This window comes from Aegilops tauschii, chromosome 1, assembly GCF_002575655.3.
Source record: "Aegilops tauschii subsp. strangulata cultivar AL8/78 chromosome 1, Aet v6.0, whole genome shotgun sequence".
Taxonomy (NCBI): domain Eukaryota; kingdom Viridiplantae; phylum Streptophyta; class Magnoliopsida; order Poales; family Poaceae; genus Aegilops; species Aegilops tauschii.
Window position 1 is genome coordinate 419,367,555 of NC_053035.3, and position 25,844 is coordinate 419,393,398.

Below are 25,844 nucleotides of genomic sequence, written 5' to 3' on the forward strand. Positions count from 1 at the left end.
ACTGGCGATGGTGGCGTGGCTGTTGAAGCTGTCCGGAGCGGTGGGATTGGGCGAGGGGTGGCGGCTGAGCAAAGGTAGACGACGGCCGCGGCGTGGAACGGCAAGACCCCAGCGGCGATCACGGGAGAGAGGCAGCGGGAACTTGTCAGCATGGCAGTTGAGCTGCGCGCGACTGCTTTGGCCTTTTGCAGCAGCTAGGTGGAGAGCTTCAAATATGCGGCAGTTTGGACCAAAATATGGGGCGCAAAAAAATTGCATCACCATTTAGAGATACATCGCGTACCAGACTTGGCGATTCTAGCTTATCAGGTCAGACCGCCAGTTACAGGATCAACGTAAATGCGGGGGTGTCCACACCCGGTCAGTTGCGGAATTTCAAATAATAGGAGCAACAGTGATCAAATTGCTAAATCCACTTCTCAAAAGCAGCCAACAACACAAGCTAATTCCTTGTCCAAAACAGTCAGCCAGCCACAAGTTATAGCTTCACGCGTCCAAAACGTAGCCAACCACACTTCCATTACAAATGTGTCCTCACATATACCTCAAGAAAAAGAAAAAAAAAGCCGTTCCCTCATACGTAGAAGCTACAGAGAAAAAACAGAAGATCCTGGAGGCGATAAAACTGGGCAAGACCTTCAATCTACCAAAAATTGCATCCTGGAATTAAGAGAAGATAGTGATTAAGCAGGCCATTTTATCGTCGCACAATTCACAAAGTAGTTAATCAAAAGCAAAAGTTAAATGCTTTCTGGGCATGTTTACAGCATACTACTGTGCAAGCATAATAGCATCTAGTACATTAACTGGGATAACATGCTCACATTTCAGAAGCGGCCAGCAATCAAAGAGAGAGTTACTCTGTGACTGTCCTTTGGTCATCTGCTGCCAGCAACAAAAAATGTCATCATCATAAAGCCAAGGCAAAAACTATAACATTGAATTCACCTATAGGATCAGCAGATCACTTGAAACAAACCTCTAATTGAGAACTATTTAGTGCGGATTAACTCTTTTAGAAGAGCCTTGGCTGTATCAATCCTTTCTTTCTCTTCGGCATTCTTAGGTTTCATCAGTCTGTACTCTTCAAGCATCCACTTGTACAGAAAAAGCATATCCTCGTCTGATATCTGAGGGAGCTGGGTGAACTCTGGGCCTTTCACAACCTCGGGTTCTAACAGGGGTGAGGAAACTGTGTTTTAAAAAGTGCTAGACGAGTATAGTATGGCATTTTAAGATACATATTATAATGCTCTCATAACATACCAGTATTATTCTCAACACTAATGGACAACACAGTTTCACTTGCTGCTAACAGAACAATCATACCTACAGGAAAGGCATTCAATCAAATAAGAAAACAAGTTCCCTACAGCACAGTCATTCAAACAAACAAAAGAGCTTTGTCTTAAATATGACAACCATGGCTGCATAAACAAATACCTGAAAATGGGCAAACCGGCAATCGAAGAATCTCAATTTCTGTCTCTATCCAGGAGGACACTGCTCCGGTAGCCAAATTTAGCAAATCTGCACAGACAATTTTTTTTTCAGTGCTCTGATCAAATAACAAATAGACAACTGTTTGAAGCCGTCTAAAACTCACCAGCAATGTTCAGCTCCTCAATCCTGGACTTAAGATACAGGTAAACAGATCCCAAGATAGTGGTAACAAGATAAAGCACCAAATCATTGAACCAATGCTTAAGCAAATCCTCAACTAAAGCTGGCATATCAGATTCAGGTTTTGGTGGTGCTGAAAGATTTTCAATCAACTCATTTAGTTTAGCAACGGCAGCCTGCTCAAGTTTTAATTGTTCTTTATCTTTCTCTAAGACAAAGTTTTCTTTGTTTTTCAGGAAAGTGATGCGATCATTTGCGGCATGTCTCAAAGCAATGCTTAGATCGTCCTGGTTAAATGTGAAATTTCCGGATTTTACAGACTCGGATAAGGCAGCCAGTTGATTCATCTGAAAAAAGTAAAGAAGCAGAAATGAGATTTTACAAACAAATCTGCACACAAACTGCCAAAAAAACATAATATACCGGCATATCAGCTCTGATAACAATCTCAAGGTGGGAACCGGGAGTCGTTGGGATCTTAAGTACCCTGTTTCAAATGAAATTATATTTATCATGAAAATATAAAAAAGAACGCTGCAGAAAACATTATTCGATAGTTTCAAAATAATACATGTTTGCTGAGATTCCAGCATTGCCCTTCCTCTCTTTTTTGTCATAAGCATTATCTCCGTGCAAGCCAGGTGCAGAACTACAAAAAGCACAAGCATATTCGGAGCATTGATCAGGTAAAGAGACATTTGTGCATGTGCTCTGTTATCCTTCCTACATAGTCATTCTCATGTTTCAGAATTACTAAATCTAGGGGAAAGTTGTAAAAGAGCTCGCATGCAGGTACACTCTTGTGCTAAGGGATACATGCCACTGACAGTGCTGCACCAGGGATTACCCGGGCTATTACCAGAACCGAGGGTTTGACTCTCACGCCCCACAGAGTGCTATTATAGGCTAGGAACTTTCTGCCATTCTAATGTCAGAGACTGTGTCTAACCATGCCCAGAACTAGCGTTTTCTCAGGAAGAGGATTAGCGCTTTTACTAAGGAACAACATAAGAATGTGATTTTGCAGTACAAACATCAGTAAACGTAGTGACATGGAATTCAAACCCTCAAAGGTTAAGCTGTAGTCCTTAGTTGTTGCTAGATGCATAAACATGTTAGGTTATGTTTTACGTGTAAATCAGTGTACTAGTATGTATGTATATATGTACTGACAACCATATGATCCTATGCAAGCATAGCAAATTGGAGCAGTCAATGGTGAACAAAGACCACATAGTTCCACAGCCGACTAAACGTTGTAGGCGCATGCATTCAGCTACAGAAGCCTATGGCCTACTGCTCACTGTAGTGTAGACAACAGTAAGTCAAACCCCATGGTTGATACATATATGTGCACTGCTGAATGACTGAAGCAGTAGGCCCACCGCAGCTACCCTAGGCAACCCAACGAGATAAGGAATGTAGTTACAAACGAGCTTAAAATACCACTCTCTAAATCTAGTTGCTATTCGACAACCTCAAAACAAACCTCTTTGCTGAGATGGCAGCCCCCTCTTTCACCTCTTCTGTGTCAGCTTCAGAGCTACAAAAAGACAAAAAGACGCAAGTCTGTATTAGGTACAAACAAGTCTGTATTTGATGGTTTTCTACTTGATTGCTAGTATGAATCAGTACAAAATTACCCTACTGTTTATAGTCAAAAAAATGAATCAGTACAAAACTGATATCCAGTTCAAAAGAGTTTCAAAATAGACTCGTGTCAAATAAATTCATGTTGCAAGCACAAAATCATACTTGATAGGATCTTTGTTTGAGCCAACATCCTCAACCTTTTCGTCTTCTTCTTTGGGTTTTCTTAATCCTCTATAATCACATCACAAAATTATTAAATAAAAACATCAAAGCTATATCAGATTTCTTGAAACATTAATATGCCTTACCTCAGTATAGACATAATATCGACAAGAGGTGCTGCATGAAAAAAGAAACAAGACTATCAATACCATGAACAAACAGCAAATTAGGGGATGATATCATAAGAGTTGCTGCACAGAAGGGATGTGTAAGCATGCATCACTCCCTCGTTATCCTCTAGCTCACGTCACGGTACCTCACCGGCAGCCACGGGGTGACATTTAGTATTCAGAGCTAGTAAAATCCTAGGCAACCATGGGGAGCCTCAACGAGTCTCAAATTGAAAAAGGACCCATCCGGTGCAATCGTGAAACACAAAGGCAGGCTCGTGGCAAAGGGTTATATGCAATGAAAGGGTGTTGATTATGAAGAAGTGTTTGCTCATGTTGCATGACTGGAGATTGTAAGACTAATTGTGCCACTCGCCGCTCAAGAGGGGTGGGAGCTCCACCATATGGATGTAAAATCAGCATTCCTAAATGGGGAATTGGAAGAAGCTGTGTAAAGTGTGTATGTCTGTCAGTCTCCTGGTTTCGAGGTGCAAGGTGAAGAGCACAAAGTGTTAAAGCCAACAAGGCTTTGTATGGGCTATGCCAGGCTCCCAGAGCATGGAATGCAAAGCTGGCCGCTACATTGTTGACCCTAGGATTTCAGAGGTGTCATGTGGAACATGGGGTTTATCTGAGAAAAACTGGTGCAGCACAATTACTAGTCGGTGTTTATGCCAATAACTTAGTAATCACTGGATCGAACATTGAGGAAATTTGCGGTTTCAAGAAGGAGATGGTTGAGCTGTTCAAAGTGAGTGATCTTGGGTTTACTATCATATTATCTGGGCACTGAGATAGCTCAAACAGCGAATGGAATTTCGCAATGTCAAACAGGGTAGGCTCTCAAAATTTTGGAGAAGACAGGCATGGCTGACTGCAATTCATGTCGAATACCAATGGAGCCATGTCTGAAACTCTTCAAGTTAGATCAAGATGAAAAGGCAGGTGCTACTTACTACCGCAGTATCGTTGGCAGCTTAAGATATTTGGTGAACACTAGATCAGATCTTGTGCAGGTAAATGGAGGCATGGGTTGTGTTGGTCAGTACTGTTATCCTGTGCGTATCCACTATCTTCTCTGAATTTTCGACTCTATTTTCTTCTCCGACGAGTTCAGTTATCCTCTACGTATCCATTCGATCCACCGTACAAAGCAAATTCGTGCGAGAATCTAGACCTCACAGTACAAACTGACGCGGTGCTCGCTCCCACCATGACCCCAAGGTGTTCGACACTTCGCTCGGCTGCCCATGTCGGCAGCAACCATAGCGTGGTGGCGTTCCGAACCAGTAGCACGGCACATCTCCCGGCTACGACCTCGACCTCGACCAAATAAATCGGCGGCAAGAGAAGCATCCAAATATAAACCCGCACAACCTAATTCAATTTAGCCCTAAATCCCTAATCACGGTACCCAAGGCGAGGAGGCAACAAAATCACCATCGATTACGAGCCCCAGTTTTCGGTTGCCCTAATCACAAGGCCGAATCCCATTGAACTCACCGTGCCTGATCATGTGCAGGTAGAAGAAGCCGAGGAGGCCTGCGAAGACGTACTTCTTCCTCCTCAGGAGGTCGAAAGGGCGCAAAGCCTTGCGGGGCGCCTCCCCAGCGGAGCAGGCGGCAGCGTGCGCGGCCTCCGCCGCCGCTCCTGTAGCTGCCTTCCCACCGACGTGGGGTGGAGAGGGCGACGCCGCCGTCGCCGACGAACGGCGGGAGCGGGCGGACACCAACTGGGAAACCACTGGAAAGAGGGCGCGGAATGGATGCCGCGCCATTGGTGAGGCCCGATGGCGACGGCTGGGTGTGGGGCGAGCGACAGGTTGTGCACCGGGTTTTGGACTTCTAGCTTCTTTTTTCTTTTCTTTTTTTTGAGCGGGTTTTTTCTTTTCTTTTTTAGTGGTGGACTTCTAGCTGAATTTAGACTTTAACACAGTGAAAAGAAAAAAGATGGGAAAATGTTTCAACTCCCAAGAAGCGGTTCCACAAAAGACAAGCAACTCCAATGTTTCGAAATGCCTGAGTACAAGCTTAGAAAATGAAGCAACAAACAAAACTTCCAATAGTTGAAAATATAATTGCCTGACCATAGTTAGAAAGAGGACGTTTCATTCACTCCGTTCAAACTTTCACACACAAAAAAAGGTACAGCTCTGACGTTTTGAAATGTGCAACTGGTAGAATATGTGTGAGGTTTAAAAATCTATAGCCAACACAATAGCAATCAAATATAAATTTATCAAAGAAATAAATGTACATACATAAGAAAAGAACAAGTTCTAATACTGAAACAAAAGTGTGGCTCTAATGTTTTGAAATGTGCAACCATATAGGGCATGTTCTGATCTCCTCTAGCTTCCCAAAACTTCACAAATTCAGCTCCTTACGGTAGCTTCTAACTCCAAGCAGCAACGGAAAATATGTTCGGCTCGGTTTGCAGCTTCTCCCGGCGCTAAAGCCCGGCTATGAGGGTCGTGGCCTGTTTGGGCTAGTTGGGCCGACTGGAGGCAGCCCAAATTGGGCCACCACCACCAGCAACGAGGGAGCATGGGCGACGGAACAAGGAGCGATATGTTTGGGCGAGCGTACAGGTTCGATGGCTTGACTTGGCTGTGGCAGTTCAGTTGTAGTATTGGCTAACTCCAGCTTTTCATATCGGTGGAGCTAGGCCGACGCTGCTTCACGATTTTGCACTACCATTACGCATAGCTTCGAGAAGCCAGCTTCTTAGAGTCCAAACATTCGAGACAATTTCATCCATGGAGTTTGTGAAGCGTGAAGCTGGAGGAGATCAGAACATGCCCTAAGTATGAAAACTACGCACCAGGGCAGCCATCGCTAGGGTTTCTGCTGCCTCCCACCGCGCAACCGCCGGCCTGCCTCATCTCCTGGGCCTTAGGGCCATAGAGATGCGGTGGATCCCGGTCTTTGCTGGCGGGGAGGCTCCGTTTTTAAGTGCTTCTTTGAGTTTTGGTAGGGTTTATGTCCTGCTTAGGAAGGCGAGACATCGGTGGCTTCTTGAGATGGAATAAGGTTCTCCCCACCTAGCCCCCGTACTGATGGTGCGTCTAGCATCCTCGGAACGTGTAGAGATCTGTCTCCGGCGAATCTCGCGGGATTCAGTCGGTGTTTATCTTCGGTGGATCCGCTTGGATCCGGTCTTCGTTCTTCTACGTTCGTGTGTTTACAAGTTGGATCCTTCTGATCTACACTTCTCTTCATCAGCGGCGGTTGCTGTTCTGATGCGATGGTCCCTGGGGCCTTAGCACGGCGACTTCCCGACTGTCTACTACGACAAGGTTTGTCCGGCTCCGGCGATGAAGGGGTGATGACGTCGGAGCACCTTCGGCTCGCTCCAGTGTTTGTAGTCGACGCTATGTGGTCCAAGAATCTGGATGTAATTTTTACTTTTGGTGTATTTTGTACTACTTTGACGGCCGATGATTAGGTTGATTTTTTTCAAAAAAAATAAGTACGAAAACTATCACGCTAGGAAGTTCGAAGCCGAGCCTTGCATCACAAAACAATGCGATCATTACATCGCCAAGCACATCGCGGCATCAGGATCAGTCGCGTGACGACTGATGGGTGTTTGCTCAGAGTGTCGTGCAGACGCAACGTCGTCGATCGCACTGTCCTAAAAGAACATTGCATCATGATTTTCATCACATGCAAGTGATCCACTAAGGGGGTGTTTGGTTCAGAAGTCTTGAGACTTTTTCTAGTTCCAGGGACTAATCAAAAAAGACTCTCTAGTAGAGTCTTTTTCTAGTCCCTATAGAAAAAGTCCCTCCCGTTTGGTTCCTAGGGACTTTTTATGGACTTTTTCTAGTCTCTGGGACTAAAAAGTTCCTGAACCAAACACCCTCTAATAAATATGGGCGTAGAAGAAATAAGATTTGAAAGAGTTTGTGCAAAATAAAAATGGTGTGCTTTATGGGGGAAAAGACGCATCAACAATCATGAACAACATGAATGAAGCAGTTAAAAAGACAAGAATGGAAATAACAATAAACAAGACAAATTACCTAGCTGCATGTTCATAACATTAGAGTTGCACATTTTTTTTGCACAACTGTTGTATTCCACATGTGCAACTCATCCTTCAAAACATACAAACCAACAAAAGAATAAGATCCATAAGTTTTGGTGGTACGAAAAATTACTTTTTAAAACAAAATATGCGACAAAAATTGTAAAATACACCCTTGGAGGAGATAAGAAGCATGAAAGAAAATAGCACCAAATAAAAGATACCTAGTTGTGCATTTTCCAAACATTAGAGTTGCAAGTGTACAACTTGTTTCTTTAAAATGCAAAGCTAGATGAAAGGTTTTGGTGCTAAATAAAATGGTGCAATTTAAAAAGAATCCATTTCGACCATTGTAAACAACATATATGAAAGAATAAAAATAAAACATGAAAAGTAGCAACAAAAATATGATTTACTCATTTCTAAAATTAGAGATGCATCTGTTGTGCAAATGTGGTCTTTGGAATGTGCAACTCATCTAATGCTGACCTACAAAAATGCAATTTTCATTCGATGGTGCTCCCGACTTAGATCGCGGAAAACCATTTAACTAATAGAGCTACATTTAGTGGGAGGGGACGATCCCGTCAACTACGAAGACGTCTGTGGCGACTTCGTCAATCTCAAGATGATGTGACGGCTCATCTCTCGGAGGTGCTCATGGGGTAGAGTGTGCGTGCACATGTTCGTAGGAGCGAGTGTATGTGCGTATGTATGAGCATCTGCATCTGTACTATATGTGTTCAAACAAAATACTATATCATAAAATGTGATCTGTCCCACCACTAAACACCACATACCGCATGTCTCTCTCTTACACTCACTATACCCTCATCACAAGCACAACTCTCTCCGTGGCCTCATCTTCTCCATCCCACACGCCATCCTCCTCGATGCCTCTCTCATCGGTGGAGTACCACATTTGGATAGAGCCGACCGAACAAGCCTAAGCCAACGACAAATGTAGTCTTGAGACCTCCAACACCAGTAGGACCTCGTCGCCTCTCCAGATGATAGAACCAACCGAACAAGCCTAAGCCAGTGACACCATGGCGGAGAAGGCGCAGTCGAGCGTGAGGGTGGTTGCACATTGCTAGAGGAAGATGATGGCCTGAAGGGGGCATCTCCAACTGGTTACATCAAATCAGTTTTAAATGTTCGGACCTGACGGCCCGGACACTTTTTGCCATTCAATGGGGTACATCAAATGTTCATTGACACGGACAAATGTCCGAAATTTCTCAAATCGATACCAAACGTAGAAGTTGTTCAGGGAGCCCAAACACACTACGGACAAGCCTTGAACCCCACCACAAACCCATTTTTCGTTATCTTCCTTATCTCTTATCTCTTCATTGAACAAAAGATGGACATTAGGCGCATCGGGTTGGATGACTGCCCCTATTCGTTGTCTGGATGTATCCACAGACGTTTGATGTGTTTGTTTTGTTGCACGTTGTTGGAGATGCCCTAAACTAAACATAGATACAAGGTCGGGCGAGGGAGGAGAGGGGGATTGGAGGTCATTGGGGCAGGGTTGGGGTGGCGTGTCTGTAATGCCAGTTGCGAGCAGTGGAGGGCTGCGGTTTGACCAATACCGGAGGTCAGATCGGAGCCAAGCAAGAGGTTGGCTGTGATGGCTGGAGTGGAGGAGCGATGGCTTCCCCTCCCTAGTATAAAACGACAAAAAGAAAGACCGTCATAATTCAACCACGCGGGAATACCTTGCAGTCGATCACGATTTAGAAATCCCCACAAAAATAATTCAACCACACTACGGACAAGCCTTGAACCCCATCACAAACCCACAAATCATGTTGACCGTCATGGGCAAGCACTAGTGAATAAGTTTAAAGGAAATATGGAAGAAAAAATAGGCAACACACTCTATTGTACACATCGATATTTCTCATATATATACTTTAAAAGTTCGGAATAGCTATCTAGCGAGTGTTCACTGGGGACGAAATCTCAGCTAACGCCCCTAGCACTAGTGCAGAACAGGCCTTTATCACCGGTTCATAAGGGCCTTTAGTGCTGGTTCTGCAACCGGCACTATGGAGTGGAGACTAAAGCCCCCCCCTTTAGTACCAGTTTGGCACGAACCGGCGCTAACGTGCCACCACGTGGCACGAGCTAGGCCCGGGTGCGTGTAGGACATTAGTACCGGTTGGTAACACCAACCGGTACTAAATGTTTGGGTGTGTTTTTGGTTTTAATTTTTATTTTTCCTTTAGTTTTGTGTTTTCAATTTAATTTAGTGATTGTTTTACATTATAATAAGTTGTTAAATCATTAGGTGAAAGTACCGCAGATTAGTTTCGACTGGATGCATGTGGATCCTAGCTAAGTGACCAAGTATATGCCATATCCATATTACTTGATCACTTAGTGATCTAAGTAATATGGATATGGCATATACTTGATTAGATCCATCCAGTTGAAACTATATGCGGTTTCTTTCATAAATGATATAATAACTCATCATCATCATCATCATATTAATATAAAAACTCTTGCATCATATCATCACCAACAACAGTATATACTAGCTAGCAAAGATATCATCGAGTTTAACATGGTCATGATATTATAAGCATTCATAACACCATAAAAGCAAATCACTCTTTGAGATTAAGTTCAGGACGAAGAACACAGACACGCATGAGAGGACAACAAGTACTAAGAGCATGATAACTAGCTAAATCACTCCTGCTGCTCTCTCTCAGGTAAAATAGCATAGAACATGTATAGCTCTCCTGATTCATCATATTGGAGCATGCAGATGAACCTGTCTCCTAATCGTGGGCTGCGCTTCTGATTGCTGCCCCCTAGTACTTCTCTGCGATCGTTAACAATTTTGCTCCAATCTTTCACTATTAAGCATTCATCGCTTTCAGAAATCCCGAATGCACTCATGTGCACTATAGGATATCTTGGTCGTAAGCTAACAATTGACATGCGACCTTTAGTCTCGATCCACTGAGGCACAACTGTCATCGGGAGTCCCTGTTAAAGAACATCGTATAGTAATTAATATACTTAGCAATGAAAGTTTAGCTTGAAAAATAATGTATGCAAAAGATGCACTGAGGACTAATAGTAAAAATCTTGCCATCTTTCCTAAATACATGTGACCGTAGTTCAATACGATCACTATTGGTCGCACGTTTTGAGTACTAAGATTTTCAAATTCAGGAAAATGATTTCTCTTAACAGCATCAAGATCCTCAAGCCATGAAACATAATGACTTATCTCCTCGCAGTTTAGTTTAGCTCCGGGACAGTAGTAGGTCCTGTCTACCAAGCGCCGGACATGTTTGCTTGAATGGAAATAAGCTGTCAATAGAAATTAGTTGTCAACTATTTTTGAATAAACAATATCAAAGACATAAATATGGTTGAGAAACTCACATAATGGTAGAACTGGAGGCGTCTGCACATCGACCCAGATGTCCCTATTACCTTCAATATCATCTTCCGGACGAATATCAAAGGTGACAACCATATCAGGCTCAAATGCAAAAGCCTTGCATAGTGCTTGCCAAGTTTTGCATTCAAAATAGGTGTACGTGTCTGCATTGTATAATTTGACGTTGAAAGTATAACCAGCATGCTCAGTCTTCAGGTAAACTCTCTTTACCTCCATAGTTTCCATAGCATTGAAACCTATCTTATCCAAGACAAAAATTCTTGCATGGCAGGGGATGCGCTAGTAGAATAGTGAAAATTTAAAATTATAAGTTGAAGCAACTTAAGCATATATAAGTCATGCTTAATTACGAAAAAAAGACTTGTCGTTGTGACTTACTGTATCCACTTCGAAGGTCTCATCCAGCTTGATGCTGAAGCGCCTATTAATTCTGTTAGAAATATGCCCTAGAGGCAATAATAAATTGGTTATTATTATATTTCCTTGTTCATGATAATCGTTTATTATCCATGCTAAAATTGTATTGATAGGAAACTCAGATACATGTGTGGATACATAGACAACACCATGTCCCTAGTAAGCCTCTAGTTGACTAGCTCGTTGATCAATAGATGGTTAAGGTTTCCTGACCATGGACATTGGATGCCGTTGATAACGGGATCTCATCATTAGGAGAATGATGTGATGGACAAGACCCAATCCTAAGCCTAGCACAAGATCGTGTAGTTCGTCTGCTAAAGCTTTTCTAATGTCAAGTATCATTTCCTTAGACCATGAGATTGTGCAACTCCCGGATACCGTAGGAATGCTTTGGGTGTACCAAACGTCACAACGTAACTGGGTGGCTATAAAGGTGCACTACAGGTATCTCCGAAAGTGTCTGTTGGGTTGGCACGAATCGAGACTGGGATTTGTCACTCCGTGTAAACGGAGAGGTATCTCTGGGCCCACTCGGTAGGACATCATCATAATGTGCACAATGTGACCAAGGAGTTGATCACGGGATGATGTGTTACGGAACGAGTAAAGAGACTTGCCGGTAACGAGATTGAACAAGGTATCGTGATACCGACGATCGACTCTCGGGCAAGTACTATACCGGTAGACAAAGGGAATTGTATACGGGATTGATTGAATCCTTGACATTGTGGTTCATCCGATGAGATCATCGTGGAACATGTGGGAGCCAACATGGGTATCCAGATCCCGCTGTTGGTTATTGGCCGGAGATATGTCTCGGTCATGACTGCATGGTTCCCGAGCCCGTAGGGTCTACACACTTAAGGTTCGATGACGCTAGGGTTATAGGAAAAGTATGTACGCGGTTACCGAATATTGTTCGGAGTCCCGGATGAGATCCCGGACGTCACGAGGAGTTCTGGAATGGTCCGGAGGTAAAGATTGATATATAGGAAGTGAGGATTTGGCCACCGGAAGTGTTTCGGGCATCACCGGTAATGTACCGGGACCACCGGAAGGGTCCGGGGGTCCACCGGGAGGGGCCACCAGCCCCAGAGGCTTGCGTGGGCCAATAGTGGGAAGGGACCAGCCCCTAGGTGGGCTGGGGCGCCCCCCACCAAGGCCCAAGGCGCCTCAAGAAAAGATGGGGGCAAACCCTAGGGCAGATGGGCCCTAAGGCCCACCCCAGGTGCGCCTCCCCCTCTCCCCCCTTTGGCCGCCACCCTAGATGGGATCTGGGGCTGCCGCACCCCTTGGGGTGGGAACCCTAGAGGGGGCGCAGCCCCCTCCCCTCCCCCTATATATAGTTGAGGTCTAGGGGCTGCCCAATACAACGAGTTATTCTCTCCCAGGCGCAGCCATACCTCTCTCCCTCCTCGTCTCTCATAGTGCTTGGCGAAGCCCTGCTGGAGTTCCGCGCTCCTCCACCACCACCACGCCGTCGTGCTGCTGCTGGACGGAGTCTTCCCTAACTTCTCCTTCTCCCTTTGCTGGATCAAGGCGTGGGAGACGTCACCGGGCTGCACGTGTGTTGAGCGCGGAGGCGCCGTGGTTCGGCGCTTAGATCGGAATCAACCGCGATCTGAATCGCTATGAGTACGACTCCTTCATCCGCGTTCTTGCAACGCTTCCGCTTAGCGATCTAAAATGGTATGTAGATGCACTCCCCTTCCCCTCGGTGCTAGATTACTCCATAGATTGATCTTGGTGATGCGTAAAAAATTTTAAATTTCTGCTACGATCCCCAACAAATTCAACTAATTCAACTAAAAATTTACTAAAAATAAACTAGTTCTATTAATTTTCTTACTAAAATATATAAAGTAGCTATATATAGTAATATTTTAATTAGATCATCAAATCTCATATACCTAAATTTTCTTACTAAAAATAAACTAGTACTACTAATTCAACTAGTTCAACTAAGCATTTACTAAAAATAAACTAGTTATATTAATTCAACTAGTTTAAATAATCTCATATACCTAAATTTTCTTACTAAAAATAAACTTGTTCTATTAATTTTCATACTAAAAATAAACTAGTTATATTAATTCAACTAGTTCAAATCTCATATATATTGTGACGGCCCCGATTTGACCGTACACTAATCATGCACGCAAATGTGTACGATCACGATCAGGGACTCACGGGAAGATATCACAACCCAACTCTACAACATAAATAAGTCATACAAGCATCATAATACAAGCCAGGGGCCTCGAGGGCTCGAATACAAATGCTCGATCATAGACGAGTCAGCGGAAGCAACAATATCTGAGTACAGACATAAGTTAAACAAGTTTGCCTTAAGAAGGCTAGCACAAAAGTAGCAACGATCGAAAAGGCAAGGCCTCCTGCCTGGGACCTCCTAACTACTCCTGGTCGTCGTCAGCGGCCTGCACGTAGTAGTAGGCACCTCCAGTGTCGTAGGTGTCGTCGTCGACGGTGGCATCTGGCTCCTGAACTCCAGCATCTGGTTGCGACAATCCGATATAGAAAGGGAAAAAGAGGGAGAAAAGCAACCGTGAGTACTCATCCAAAGTACTCGCAAGCAAGGAGCTACACTACATATGCATGGGTATATGTGTAAAGGGGCATATCAGTGGACTGAACTGCAGAATGCCAGAATAAAAGGGGGATAGCTAGTCCTGTCGAAGACTACGCTTCTGGCAGCCTCCATCTTGCAGCATGTAGAAGAGAGTAGATTGAAATCCTCCAAGTAGCATCGCATAGCATAATCCTACCCGGCAATCCCCTCCTCGTCACCCTGTTAGAGAGCGATCACCGGGTTGTATCTGGCACTTGGAAGGGTGTATTTTATTCAGTATCCAGTTCTAGTTGTCATAAGCTCAAGGTACAACTCCGGGTCGTCCTTTTACCGAGGGACACGGCTATTCGAATAGATAAACTTCCCTGCAGGGGTGCACCACATAACCCAACACGCTCGATCCCATTTGGCCGGACACACTTTTCTGGGTCATGCCCGGCCTCGTAAGATCAACACGTCGCAGCCCCACCTAAGCACAACAGAGAGGTCAGCACGCCGGTCTAACCCTATGCGCGCAGGGGTCTGGGCCCATCGCCCTATGCACACATGCACGTTGCGTACGCGGCCGGAAGCAGACCTAGCCTAGTGGCGTTCCAGTCCAATCCGGCGCGCGCCACTCAGTTGCTGACGTCAAGAAGGCTTCGGCTGATACCACGACGTCGGGATACCCATAACTACTCCCACGTAGATGGTTAGTGCGTATAGACCAAATGGCCAGACTCAGATCAAATACCAAGATCTCGTTAAGCGTGTTATGTATCCGCGAACGCCGACCAGGGCCAGGCCCACCTCTCACCTAGGCGGTCTCAACCTGCCCTGTCGCTCCGCCATAAGGTAACAGTCGGGGGCCGTCAGGAACCCAGGCCCACCTCTACCGGGGTGGAGCCACCTGTCCTTTCAGCCCCCTCATCAGAATCACTTGCGGGTACTCCTCGAGCCGACCCGACTTTAGACACCACATGTGTCATGTATATAATGTATATAGTATATACCCGTGATCACCGCCCAGGTGATCACGGCCCGATAGTATAGCACAGCAGACGGACAAGAATGTAGGGCCACTGATGGAAATCTAGCATCCTAGGCTAAGCATGTAGGATTGCAGGTAAAGGTAGCAACAATAATAGCAAGGATAGGCTATGCATCAGAATAGGACATCGAAAATAGTAACATGCTACACTACTCTAATGCAAGTAGTAGAGAGTAGAGTAGGCGATATCTGGTGATCAAGGGGGGGCTTGCCTGGTTGCTCTGGCAAGTAGGAGGGGTCGTCGACTCCGTAGTCGAACTGGGCAGCAGCAGTGTCGGTCTCGTAGTCTACCGGAGAGAAGAGGGGGAAGAAACAGTAAATACAATGCAAACATAAGCATGACGATGCGTGACATGACAATGAGCGGTGCTAGGGATGTCCTAACGCGACAGTAGGTGGTACCGGTGAAGGGGGGGGAACATCCGGGAGGTATTCCCGATGTTTCACGTTTTCGGACAGACGGACCGGAGGGGGAAAGTTGCTAGTTCGATAGTTAGGGAGGGGTGGTGGACGAACGGACTGCGTATTTGGATTCGTCTCGTCGTTCTGAGCAACTTTCATGTAGAAAGTATTTTCATCTGAGCTACGGTTTATTTTATATGATTTTCTAAAGTTTTAAATCATTTTATAATTTATTTAATTTATTTAATTCAACATTATCCAGAATAGTGCCTGCTGACGTCAGCATGACGTCAGCAGTCAACAGGGCGTTGACTGGGTCAAACTAACGTGCGGGACCCACCTGTCATTGACTGAATAATTTATTAACTAACAGTTTAATTAGTTTAGTTATTAGATTAGTTTAATTAATCAAAATTTTATTAGGTTAATTAATTCTTTAATTAATTAATTATTTTTAATATATTATTATTATTTTTAATTATTATTTATTATTATTATTATTATTATTATTATTATTTTGTTCTCAGGGGCGTGGGGCCCCCTAGTCAGTGGCTTAGGAGGAGCCATAGCGGGCACGGGCGTCGGGCACAGCCCGAATGGGCGCTGCCCCGCGGGGGTGCACCCGACTGGGCGCTACGGCCACCTGGTGGGAGCTGGCGCCGGCGGGCCGCCGTGGAGCTCCGGCGAGCTGTAGCCGGCCGGAGCACGCGGAGGGCTGCGACTGCCGACTAGCAGCAGGGCGGCCGGAGGCAGACGACGGTGTGCGATGGCGGCGTCAGGGGCGATGGGGGAAGCCGAGCGGCGGCTAGCCTCGGCCAAGGCGGCCACGGACAGGGCCAAGGGGAGCCGGCGCCAGCCGCGGTGGCCGGTGGGCGAGGTCAGGGGCGGTCAGGGAGGTAGCGGCAACCGGAAACGGGCGGAGCACCGCAGCAGGCAGTGGGGCGGCCAAGCAGCGCCATGGCGCGGGCGCGGCCAGGCCACCGTGGGGGAAGGGGGTTCGGCACGGCGAGGTACAAACAGCCGCGGGTAGGGGAGCGCCGTATGAGGCCGGTGCGGCGCGGAGCGCGGTCGAAGGCGCGGCGAGCACGTGTTGGCACGGCGAAGGACGGTGCCGGGCGCGTGCGAGACAGTGGGAGAGGGGAGGGCGATGCCCTCACCGGCGTTTGAAGAGGAGCGGGGCGGCGAGGCTCGACGTGGTCCGGTGGGGAGGAGGTCGGAGACGAGCGACGGGGACGGGGAGCGCCGGCGACGGAGTCGGGTCGGCGACGAGGCGAGGCCGCGGCTCCATGCGGTCGTCGCGCGAGGGAGAGGAGAGGCGCGGAGGAGGCCGGGGGTGGCGGTGCTCGGCGCCGGCGGCGGCCTCTGGGGGGAGCGGCGGCGGGGCCGAGCCCTCCCCGATCCAGCTCGAGCAGAGGGGGGGCGAGGAGCGAGGGGAATGGGGGAGGTTCGCCTCGATCCAGATTGGATCGGGAGGGGGGGTGTCTGGTCTGGGTGGGGTTAGGGTTACGGGGTCCAGGGCATAAGGGGAGTGGGCGAGGCCGGTTGGGCCGGCCTGGCTAATAGCTGGGCCGACTGGCCCAGTGGGGGGGCTTCTCTCTTTTATATATATTTTTTTGTTTACTTTCTTTTAAAAAAATTCTTTTCTGTTCATTTACTTTCCTTATAGTTTTCAATTTATTTTAGTTTCAAAAATACAAAAACAACTCCTAAATCAGTATAGCTTAATATACCACTGCTACATTTAATTAAGGCATCCTAGTAAAATAGTTTAACATTTTATTAATTCTAAATAGGCATTATCTAATTGATCAAGCCACTGTTTTAATTATTTTAGTGCCTTTAATTATTTTATAAAAATATGGGTTCACCTCCATAATTAGTTATGGAATATTTGGTTCACTCCGAACATTTTAGTTTTAATATTTGAAAACTTTTATTGTTTGCTTTTATTTAAATTTTGAATTTGTTTCAGTTCTGAACTATCGAGAGTTTATCAACAGTAACCGCGGTGACATGGCATCATTAGCGGGGGATCGCTGTAGCTTAATTATCCGGGCGTCACATATATACCTAATTAATATCTAGCTAATTCATTTAAATTGACATTAATATTTAACATCTTTTCCATATAATTCATCTAACATTAACATTCTAACATTCTTATCTACGTAATTTATCTAACATTAATCTAAACAACAGAAAACAGAAAATAAGTAAAAACAATATGTGTGTGTGTGTACGTATGTGTGTGTGTATGTGTGTGTGTGTACGAGCGGGGGGCGGCGGCATACGGGCGGCGGCGCGAGGCGGCGATGCGACGGGGACGACGCGACGACGAGCGGCAGGCCGGGGGCGACGGCGCGATCGAGACGGCGACGTGGTATGGGGCGGCGGCGACGGCGGTGACGGCGACGACGGGTGGTGAGGGCGACGGCGACGATGGGCGGTGAGGGCGACGGCGGTGACGGCGACGACGGGCGGTGAGGGCGACGGCGGTGACGGCGACGACGGGCGGCGGGGGCGGCGAGGGCGGCGGCGATGTCGCGCGAAGTAGTTGGAGAAGAAGTGGTGCTCGATGAAACTGAATTTTTCGTAAGTGCCATATATATAGGAGGGGCCTTTAGTACCGGTTGGAGCCACCAAACCGGTACTAAAGGCCAATTTTGGCCAGGTCAAGCGGCGGGAAACTGCCCCTTTAGTACCGGTTCGTGGCTCCAACCGGTACTAAAGGCCCCCTTTATTACCGGTTGGAGCCACGAACCGGTACTAAAGGTGTGTGCTGGCGCAGGAGCGGTGCGGGCAAGTTTAGTCCCACCTCGCTAGCCGAGGGGCGCCCGCACCAATTTAAAAGCCCCGGGCGGCTGCTGTCTCGAACTCCTCTCTATAGCAGGCTTCGAGGCCTAACTTTGGCGCGCTGCCCGTTGAGCCTCCTAGCCCTTCTCGGCCTGTATTTGCAAACCCTAGGGTTGGCAGGCCCAGCGGGCAGCGCCCCAACAATTTTTTATATAATTTTCTTCTATTTATTTCTGAGTAATTTTTTTGCTGTATTTAGTTTCTTTGTGAATAAAAAAAATAGTTTCAGAGTTCATTTTGTAGTGATTTTCAATTTCACCGTTATTTAGCTCTCTAAACAAATCGGTAAATGACTGAAAAACAGCAAATGATGTCAGAACGTGTTGGACGTCGCTTTGAATGATGCATACTGAACGCAAAAATAGGCTGGAGTTCAAATAAGTTTAAAAAACATTGAAGTGCCCATGTAACAGATGAGTTCTCGTCCGAAACCCTGATACTCCAAAAGAGATTGTCCAGTTTGTACACGAGGTGCGTCCAGTTTTCGCCGTGACCCTCTCTACTCTTTTACACATGCTATGCGGGCGAAATGATGATACCATGCCAAGTTCCAACATTTTCAGAGTTCATTTTGTAGTGATTTTCAATTTCACCGTCATTTAGCTCCCTAAACAAATCGGTAATGACTTAAAAACAACAAATGATGTCAGAACGTGTTGGATTGATGACCTCGCTTTGAATGATGCATACTGAACGCAAAAATAGGCTGGAGTTCAAATAAGTTTAAAAAACATTGAAGTGCCCGTGTAACAGATGAGTTCTCGTCCGAAACCCTGATACTCCGAAAGAGATTGTCCAGTTTGTACACGAGGTGCGTCCAGTTTTCGCCGTGACCCTCTCTACTCTTTTGCACATGCTATGCGGGCGAAATGATGATACCATGCCAAGTTCCAACATTTTCAGAGTTCATTTTGTAGTGATTTTCAATTTCACCGTCATTTAGCTCCCTAAACAAATCGGTAAATGACTGAAAAACAGCAAATGATGTCAGAACGTGTTGGAAATTGATGACGTTGCTTTGAATGATACATACTGAACGCAAAAATAGGCTGGAGTTCAAATAAGTTTAAAAACATTGAAGCGCCCGTGTAACAGATGAGTTCTCGTCCGAAACCCTGATACTCCGAAAGAGATTGTCCAGTTTGTACACGAGGTGCGTCCAGTTTTCGCCGTGACCCTCTCTACTCTTTTGCACATGCTATGCGGGCGAAATGATGATACCATGCCAAGTTCCAACATTTTCAGAGTTCATTTTGTATTGATTTTCAATTTCACCGTCATTTAGCTCCCTAAACAAATCGGTAAATGACTGAAAAACAGCAAATGATGTCAGAACGTGTTAGAAATTGATGACGTCGCTTTGAATGATGCATACTGAACGCAAAAATAGGCTGGAGTTCAAATAAGTTTAAAAAACATTGAAGTGCCCGTGTAACAGATGAGTTCTCGTCCGAAACCCTGATACTCCGAAAGAGATTGTCCAGTTTGTACACGAGGTGCGTCCAGTTTTCGCTGTGACCCTCTCTACTCTTTTGCACATGCTATGCGGGCGAAATGATGATACCATGCCAAGTTCCAACATTTTCAGAGTTCATTTTGTAGTGATTTTCAGTTTCACCGTCATTTAGCTCCCTAAACAAATCGGTAAATGACTGAAAAACAGCAAACGATGTCAGAACGTGTTGGAGATTGATGACGTCGCTTTGAATGATGCATACTGAATGCAAAAATAGGCTGGAGTTCAAATGACTGAAAAACAGCAAATGATGTCAGAACGTGTTGGAAATTGATGACGTCGCTTTGAATGGTGTGTACGGAATGCAAAAAAGTCTGGAGTTGTTATAAGTTAAAAAAAATGAAGTGCCCATGTAACGGATGAGTTCTCGTCAGAAATCCTGATACTTCGAAAGAGATTTTCCAGTTTGTACACGAAGTACGTCCAGTTTTTGACGTAACACAAGAAGTCCGGAGTTGTAATAAGTTATTAAATATAAAAAAGAGGCACAATGCTCGTTAATTAGCTTTAAGCCTTTCGGAATAGTGCAAACTGCACTGCACATAGCTCCGTGCACTCTACATTATTCCTCAAGGCTTAAAGCTAAGCAACGTGCAGATGAGCATTGCGCCTCTCCTTCATCTTCTCTGCACTCAGGGCTTATAAACCGCTCCTAGTGCCTCTCTCTTCGCGAGGTGGGACTAAAAAACAGCTTACTAAGAAACTATAGTATCGGTTCATGGCACGAACCGGTACTAAAGGTGCCCGTGGGGCCACAGCCTGACCACAGTCTGACGCATCATCATTAGTACCGGTTCGTGACACGAACCGGTACAAAAGGTTGCTCACGAATCGGTACTAATAATCTCCGCCCGCCTAGCCATCGGAACCGGCACTAATAGATACATTAGTGCCGGCTCAAAATCAAACCGGCACTAATGTGCTTCACATTTGACCCTTTTTTATAGTGTAGAGCCATCTTCCGAATCAGACGATGGCAGTCTTGCATAAAAAATCATGCAATTTAAACAAAACTGTCATGACACCTCCGACCTCATCGCCCTCCAAGGTGCATGACACACGCCGCAGGCGGCCGTAGACGAGGGAGAGGGCAACGGCGGGGGAGGCACCGGGAACGGCAGCCCGCCGCCCCGGTTGACAGAGCACCTATGTGCACACGACACTTGTGTACTCGACAAATGATTCTGTGGCCTGCTTTGATTTGGTTTTGGGTATCCATGGTTGTTAGATGTGCATCATCTTGTGCATGTCGGGCGCAGAACGTTTGTTCACTTATCATACTTCCCATGCTCCATCCTAAGGGTATTCCCAACAACGACCCTCGAACCGCCGGCACACATTCAAATCACACGATCTAGATGTATATATTGTGCCATCTAACGTGATCCTGCATCAGTACGTAAGGCGGTCTGTATGCACTTTCTCCCGCGAATCGGAGACATGCATGGAGGGCTTTGCGGGTGTCCAGGCAGCAGCCACGCCCGCTTCTGACCATCCCGCCCCACCCAAAATCATCCTCCCTTGTTTGCGCGCGTTCCTGCCTGATGCCCGCTGCCCGCATTCGTGCCGCCGTAGAGCCGCGGCTCCCCATTGAAGCCTGCTACAGTGTGGATGCGACCTCTCACTAGCACCGGCATTGAAGCGGCGTGCCGGCTGAGCAAGCCATCAGCGACGCGTCCCGGGTGTCTGCGCTTGTTCAATGTTGGAGACGCGTTACTGGATAGGACGGGTGTCTGCCACACCTGTTCAATGCCCGTCCGTCTGTATGTGGCGTGGAGTAGGTCGGGTGTGTCTGCCTTTAAATAGCAGATTCCAGTGAGGCCAGATGTCCAGATGTGTTAATGCGCAGTGCTGGAGTGTGTTTCTCGGTCGGCGACACCGCACCGAAGCCCGCGCCTGTACATGCTGGCTTCACCATGGAGCAGGCGCAGACGCACTACAATGCCGCCATGGCGGAGGAGCAACCTGCACCGACGCCTATGTCGGCATTCCTGCAGGCGCAGGAGGAACAACGACAACACCGGATGACGGAGGGCCAGATCGACGGCGAGCGCGCGAGCGAGGAGGCCGTGGCAGCCATGGCCGCGGCGAACCCCAACTTCGTCGCGGAGCAGCGTGCAATCTACGAGGCCGTCCGCGTTCAAGCGGCCGCCGCGGAGGGCAACTACTAACGATCACGGACGAGAACAATGCCAACTGTGCCTCCTATGCACCACCGACAAACCATCGGGCGGCCCAGTGGGACGACGACAGCGTGGGCGCCACCATTTTCCATCGTGGACCTTACGTCCACCGACGATGGGCGGACTCCTCCGAGGATGAGTAGGGCACGGGAGGCGGGCGGGGCCTTGTGTCCCATGTGGGCGGGTCTGTCTCCCGTGTTCTACTCTTCCTCGCTGGAGATCACATGTTCACTTCGTCGGTCTTATCGTCGGTGCTCATGGAGACGACGGATGGAGGACGACAAGGGCTCGGATGCCGGCCGCCGCCGTAGCATAGGTTTAAGGTCGGGTCGAAACGTTTTTTTTTTTGTTTCTAGATGTTTGAAATCTAATGAAAATCCAGCGTGTTCACATGAATGTTGTCCGGTCTATATGAAGTCTGCCGTATTTACACGAATTCCGTCTGTTTTGTTGCCAAAGTGCTTGAAATATATGCGGACAATGTTAGATGACGACCTTTCACATTCGTGTCCGTGGACTTGCTTTCTGTCCGTGGACAGATGTAGGAGAAAATTTACGGATAAGCGTTGGAAATGCCCTAATTGAGCCAAATCACGGGGCTTTCTTTCGAGTATTGCCCCATACAGCAAAGTCAGCCATCAATCAATGGACTTTTTAGGTTTTCTTTTTTTGCACGGTAGCAATTCTTCCAGCACTTGCTACTCTGAGTCGAGCAGCTCGTGCGCCTGCTCCTTGGGCCAGTCGGGCGATATCGCCGAAAGATCTTCTGTTCAAATCGAAGATGTGCGTGTCTATGTAAAAAGTACTACTAGAAAATTGCCGTTTTAATTCTAGGAGTAGATGCGATATTTTTTCGAATTTATAGAAACTTGATGAATAAACATTCTTGGGATTGGTCTCGGTAGTCGAAAATCTATGTCCGAGTATGATAAACAGGAGAAAGAGAAACCATGCGATTAACATACGTACCTCATGGCGGACGAGGATAACGTCCCTCGAATCCATTATGCGCTCCCAGCAGACTGATGAGGTCGGAAGGCGAGCTTCTTTGCCAGAGTGCAAGGATCCCCCCTCATGGCCATGTCCTTGTTCTTCCTTGTCCATCATCTTCGTATTCTTGTGGCTTGCTGGCTCGGACATGGCCGGCCATCATCTCCATAGTTCTTCTTTGTGAGGACCACGTCGGAAGACAAGGGGAGGGGAAGTTTTGCGGCCCTGGTTTGTTCAGACCAGGCGCTATCTGAAAGCCGGGTTAACGAGTGGCGCCAGCTGAATACATATCCACGGAAGCGGTGGTACGTCCCCAAACGAAACGTACCGGTGCGAGACTATAAAAATGCGGGCCGCATGCATCGACATGCTGTATTTTTTTATTTTATTTTTTGCAAACGGAGGCAATAGACTTGACTATTGCATTAATTAGATAAAAATCGTCCAGTTAATTTGTGGAAAAAACCCGGTAAAAACTAATCTCCGTCCGGAATTACTTTCGTGAAATGGACGTTTGTACACATATTTTAGTTCTAAATACAGTACATATATTTTCATCCATTCATACGACAAGTAATTCGAGGCAGATGGAGAATTAGGACATGTATATACTACAACAAGATTTGCCCGACTCCGGTGGGGAGGGGCGATGATGGTGGCGTGCCTTCGGCTCGCTCCAGTGTTTATAGTCGTCGATAGGTGGTGCACGGACATGGTTATAATATTTATTACCTATATTGTTCTTTGTACTGTCATGATTGAAAATGAATAGGTTGAAAGTTTCTTGAAAAAAAAGACATGTATAGTGGTTGATGAGACATATATACTAGAAGTAATATTGCTTGCACTTCTTAGCACATTATTTGTTTGTTTTATGCATGCATTGTGTGTCTTGGACTCTTGGTGAGACCAGTTCTATCATCACAAACTTTTGCATCAAGATGTTGTTAACTTAAATAAACGCCGGTGATTCTCTTTCATAATTATTGGGCGAATTTGCGCCAGTTGGATGTAAAAATCTCAATTTCTAAAGAATTTGCGCCTATGTTCCCTTGTTGTATCTCAACTTCTGTATAGATAGTCAGACAGTGATGCTTATTTGAACTGCATTTGTTCGTGCTTAGTAAAATAAAATAAAAATTGCAGCATAACATGATAAAATTGAACACTTCAAATTATTTAAGTACCTAATTCCCTGAATTTAAATATTTCATGTACAACTGGGATTCTAGGGGAGGTAGTTCAAAACATGACATAGTAAATTCTTTGTGGGTGGGGTTGCAACTGGTGTCCGGGCTTACCAAAAGCATAGGCAAAGGACTTACGTTCACATTATGGCTCTAACTGAACCTCGTCCGAGGGGTTCCCTGACGCCAAGGGAGAAACAGATGATGATTGACATCTTACGCCGCCTCCACCAACTAGGAGGGATGCTGCTTCAGTGACATAACTGCAGGTGCAGTTGGGTCACTGACATGTGGGCCCAACAGGACGTAACTGCGGGTAGTTACGTTACGTCCTGTTGGGCCCATATGTCAGTGACCCAACTGCACCTGCAGTTACATCACTGAAGCTCAGGTGGTGGTGGCCTGTCAACTGATGTTCATATCCTCCGATGCAACATATATAGTACTCCCTCCGTAAATAAATATAAGAGCGTTTAGATGACTACTTTAGTGATCTAAACACTCTTATATTTCTTTATAGAGGGAGTACTCATTTACAGTGGGAGCATTATATGGATGATCAGGATGGCTGAATTTGGCGCATGATTTTGGTCTACATCTCACATCGTTGAAGCTTCGACTACGAAAGTTTGGTTTAACTGGATGCTCGAGAGGCCTTTTGTAGATGTTGCAATTCGCATGCAGGTTGTGGGGTATTGAAAGTTTAAAGAACATCCTATTGTTGAAGTGTATCCGAGGTGTGCTGTTGAACTGACAAACATGTACCCTCGCTGCTGATCCTCATGTAGCAGAACTTTGTCCGCAAAATAAGCGAGTACGACTTTTTATTTCCCTAGTCTCTTTAGAGCAACTGACACCCACTCTAGCATACCCTTTATGTTTCTCTGTCCCTAAAATTTTCTGAGGAGCTTCTAAACAAGCCTGCCATCGTCTATATTTGTGGATGGGTAGAGGATCCTCTGTATTTTTCAGCTAGTTGTCGCCAAGGGCAGTTCCCCAACCGCCTGCACTCCTGCCTTGGCCGCTCTGCTCTCGTGCCGCCAGTGCTGCTGACCATAGCCCGATACTGTCAGCCGCCCCGAGCAGCCTCACCAATACCCTCGAGCTCCTCCGCAGACGAGGATCGGTTGCCGCTGCGCTTCTTGGTGTCGAGGCAGTGAAGCTTGGGGATGGTGTAGGGTCGCTCTGAGACAGGAACTTGTCGAGGGAGTCAGGGAGAGGACTGTCTCATATGCACCACCAGGCACAACAGCAAAGGCAGATGCGACGGTATACATCATATCCGCAAACTCCCATGGTAAGAATTCAGTACTGTGTATTTTTTTAGTCCCATGAGCATTGTTTGAATGAATATGTAGATGGATTATTGTGTGGTGTTCTGTAGCAGGCCAACCTGAGAAGAATTCGGACGCGTGAGAGAGGGTTTAGTGAAGAGAGTTGTCTCTCTCTTATCTTGGGAAGCAAGTTCAGGGTTAAAAATGTGAAGACAGTCAGGAATAATAAGGAGTAAATCTCAGCGTGTGGTGTCATTGTATAAGCCCATCTTATGCATATGCTTTCATTGCACGGTCAAGATTAATGTTTGCATAAGCCCATCTGTTGTATGTCTCTGTAGCAACTTGATGTCTTGCCAATCTTGTGTACCAATTTTTGTATTTGC

The 25,844-nt window shown here is 46.3% G+C and overlaps 2 protein-coding genes across 5 annotated transcripts; one reads left to right on the forward strand and one right to left on the reverse strand.

Annotated features, from left to right (window-relative positions):
• Positions 1 to 395: 395 nt before the first annotated feature.
• LOC109780139 (uncharacterized) lies at positions 396 to 23,256 on the reverse strand. Of its 4 annotated transcripts, none has more exons than XM_073499973.1 (13): positions 22,977 to 23,256; positions 7,576 to 7,650; positions 3,525 to 3,555; positions 3,379 to 3,447; positions 3,113 to 3,166; positions 2,195 to 2,272; positions 2,047 to 2,110; positions 1,607 to 1,970; positions 1,444 to 1,530; positions 1,267 to 1,329; positions 980 to 1,174; positions 825 to 882; positions 396 to 660 (listed from the first exon to the last, which is right to left on the reverse strand). In XM_073499973.1, the coding sequence occupies exons 2-11, from the start codon at positions 7,607 to 7,609 to the stop codon at positions 993 to 995; spliced, it is 1,026 nt and encodes a 341-aa protein (XP_073356074.1). In that variant the 5' UTR covers positions 7,610 to 7,650; positions 22,977 to 23,256; the 3' UTR covers positions 396 to 660; positions 825 to 882; positions 980 to 992. The 4 variants fall into 4 exon arrangements, with proteins under 4 accessions (XP_073356074.1, XP_073356075.1, XP_020194309.1 ...); XM_073499974.1 differs by having other exon boundaries at positions 825 to 885; positions 22,977 to 23,249; XM_020338720.4 differs by lacking the exons at positions 7,576 to 7,650; positions 22,977 to 23,256 and adding an exon at positions 5,052 to 5,358 and having other exon boundaries at positions 825 to 885.
• LOC141023322 (uncharacterized) lies at positions 18,465 to 23,223 on the forward strand. Its single transcript, XM_073499976.1, has 2 exons — positions 18,465 to 18,779; positions 19,462 to 23,223. Exon 2 carries the CDS (start codon positions 21,666 to 21,668, stop codon positions 21,993 to 21,995), a length of 330 nt encoding a protein of 109 aa, XP_073356077.1. The 5' UTR covers positions 18,465 to 18,779; positions 19,462 to 21,665; the 3' UTR covers positions 21,996 to 23,223.
• Positions 23,257 to 25,844: the final 2,588 nt, after the last annotated feature.

Bases quoted from the DNA above. Each gene is read 5' to 3' on its own strand.
- LOC109780139 (XM_020338720.4), bottom strand. From the start codon at position 5,325: ATGGCGCGGCATCCATTCCGCGCCCTCTTTCCAGTGGTTTCCCAGTTG. The intron at 2,273-3,112 runs GTTTGTTTTGAG...TGCTTTTTGTAG, and splicing joins GCTGCCATCTCAGCAAAGAG to TTCTGCACCTGGCTTGCACG. The intron at 1,330-1,443 runs GTATTTGTTTAT...CCTTTCCTGTAG, and splicing joins GCCGGTTTGCCCATTTTCAG to GTATGATTGTTCTGTTAGCA.
- LOC141023322 (XM_073499976.1), top strand. From the start codon at position 21,666: ATGCGCAGTGCTGGAGTGTGTTTCTCGGTCGGCGACACCGCACCGAAG.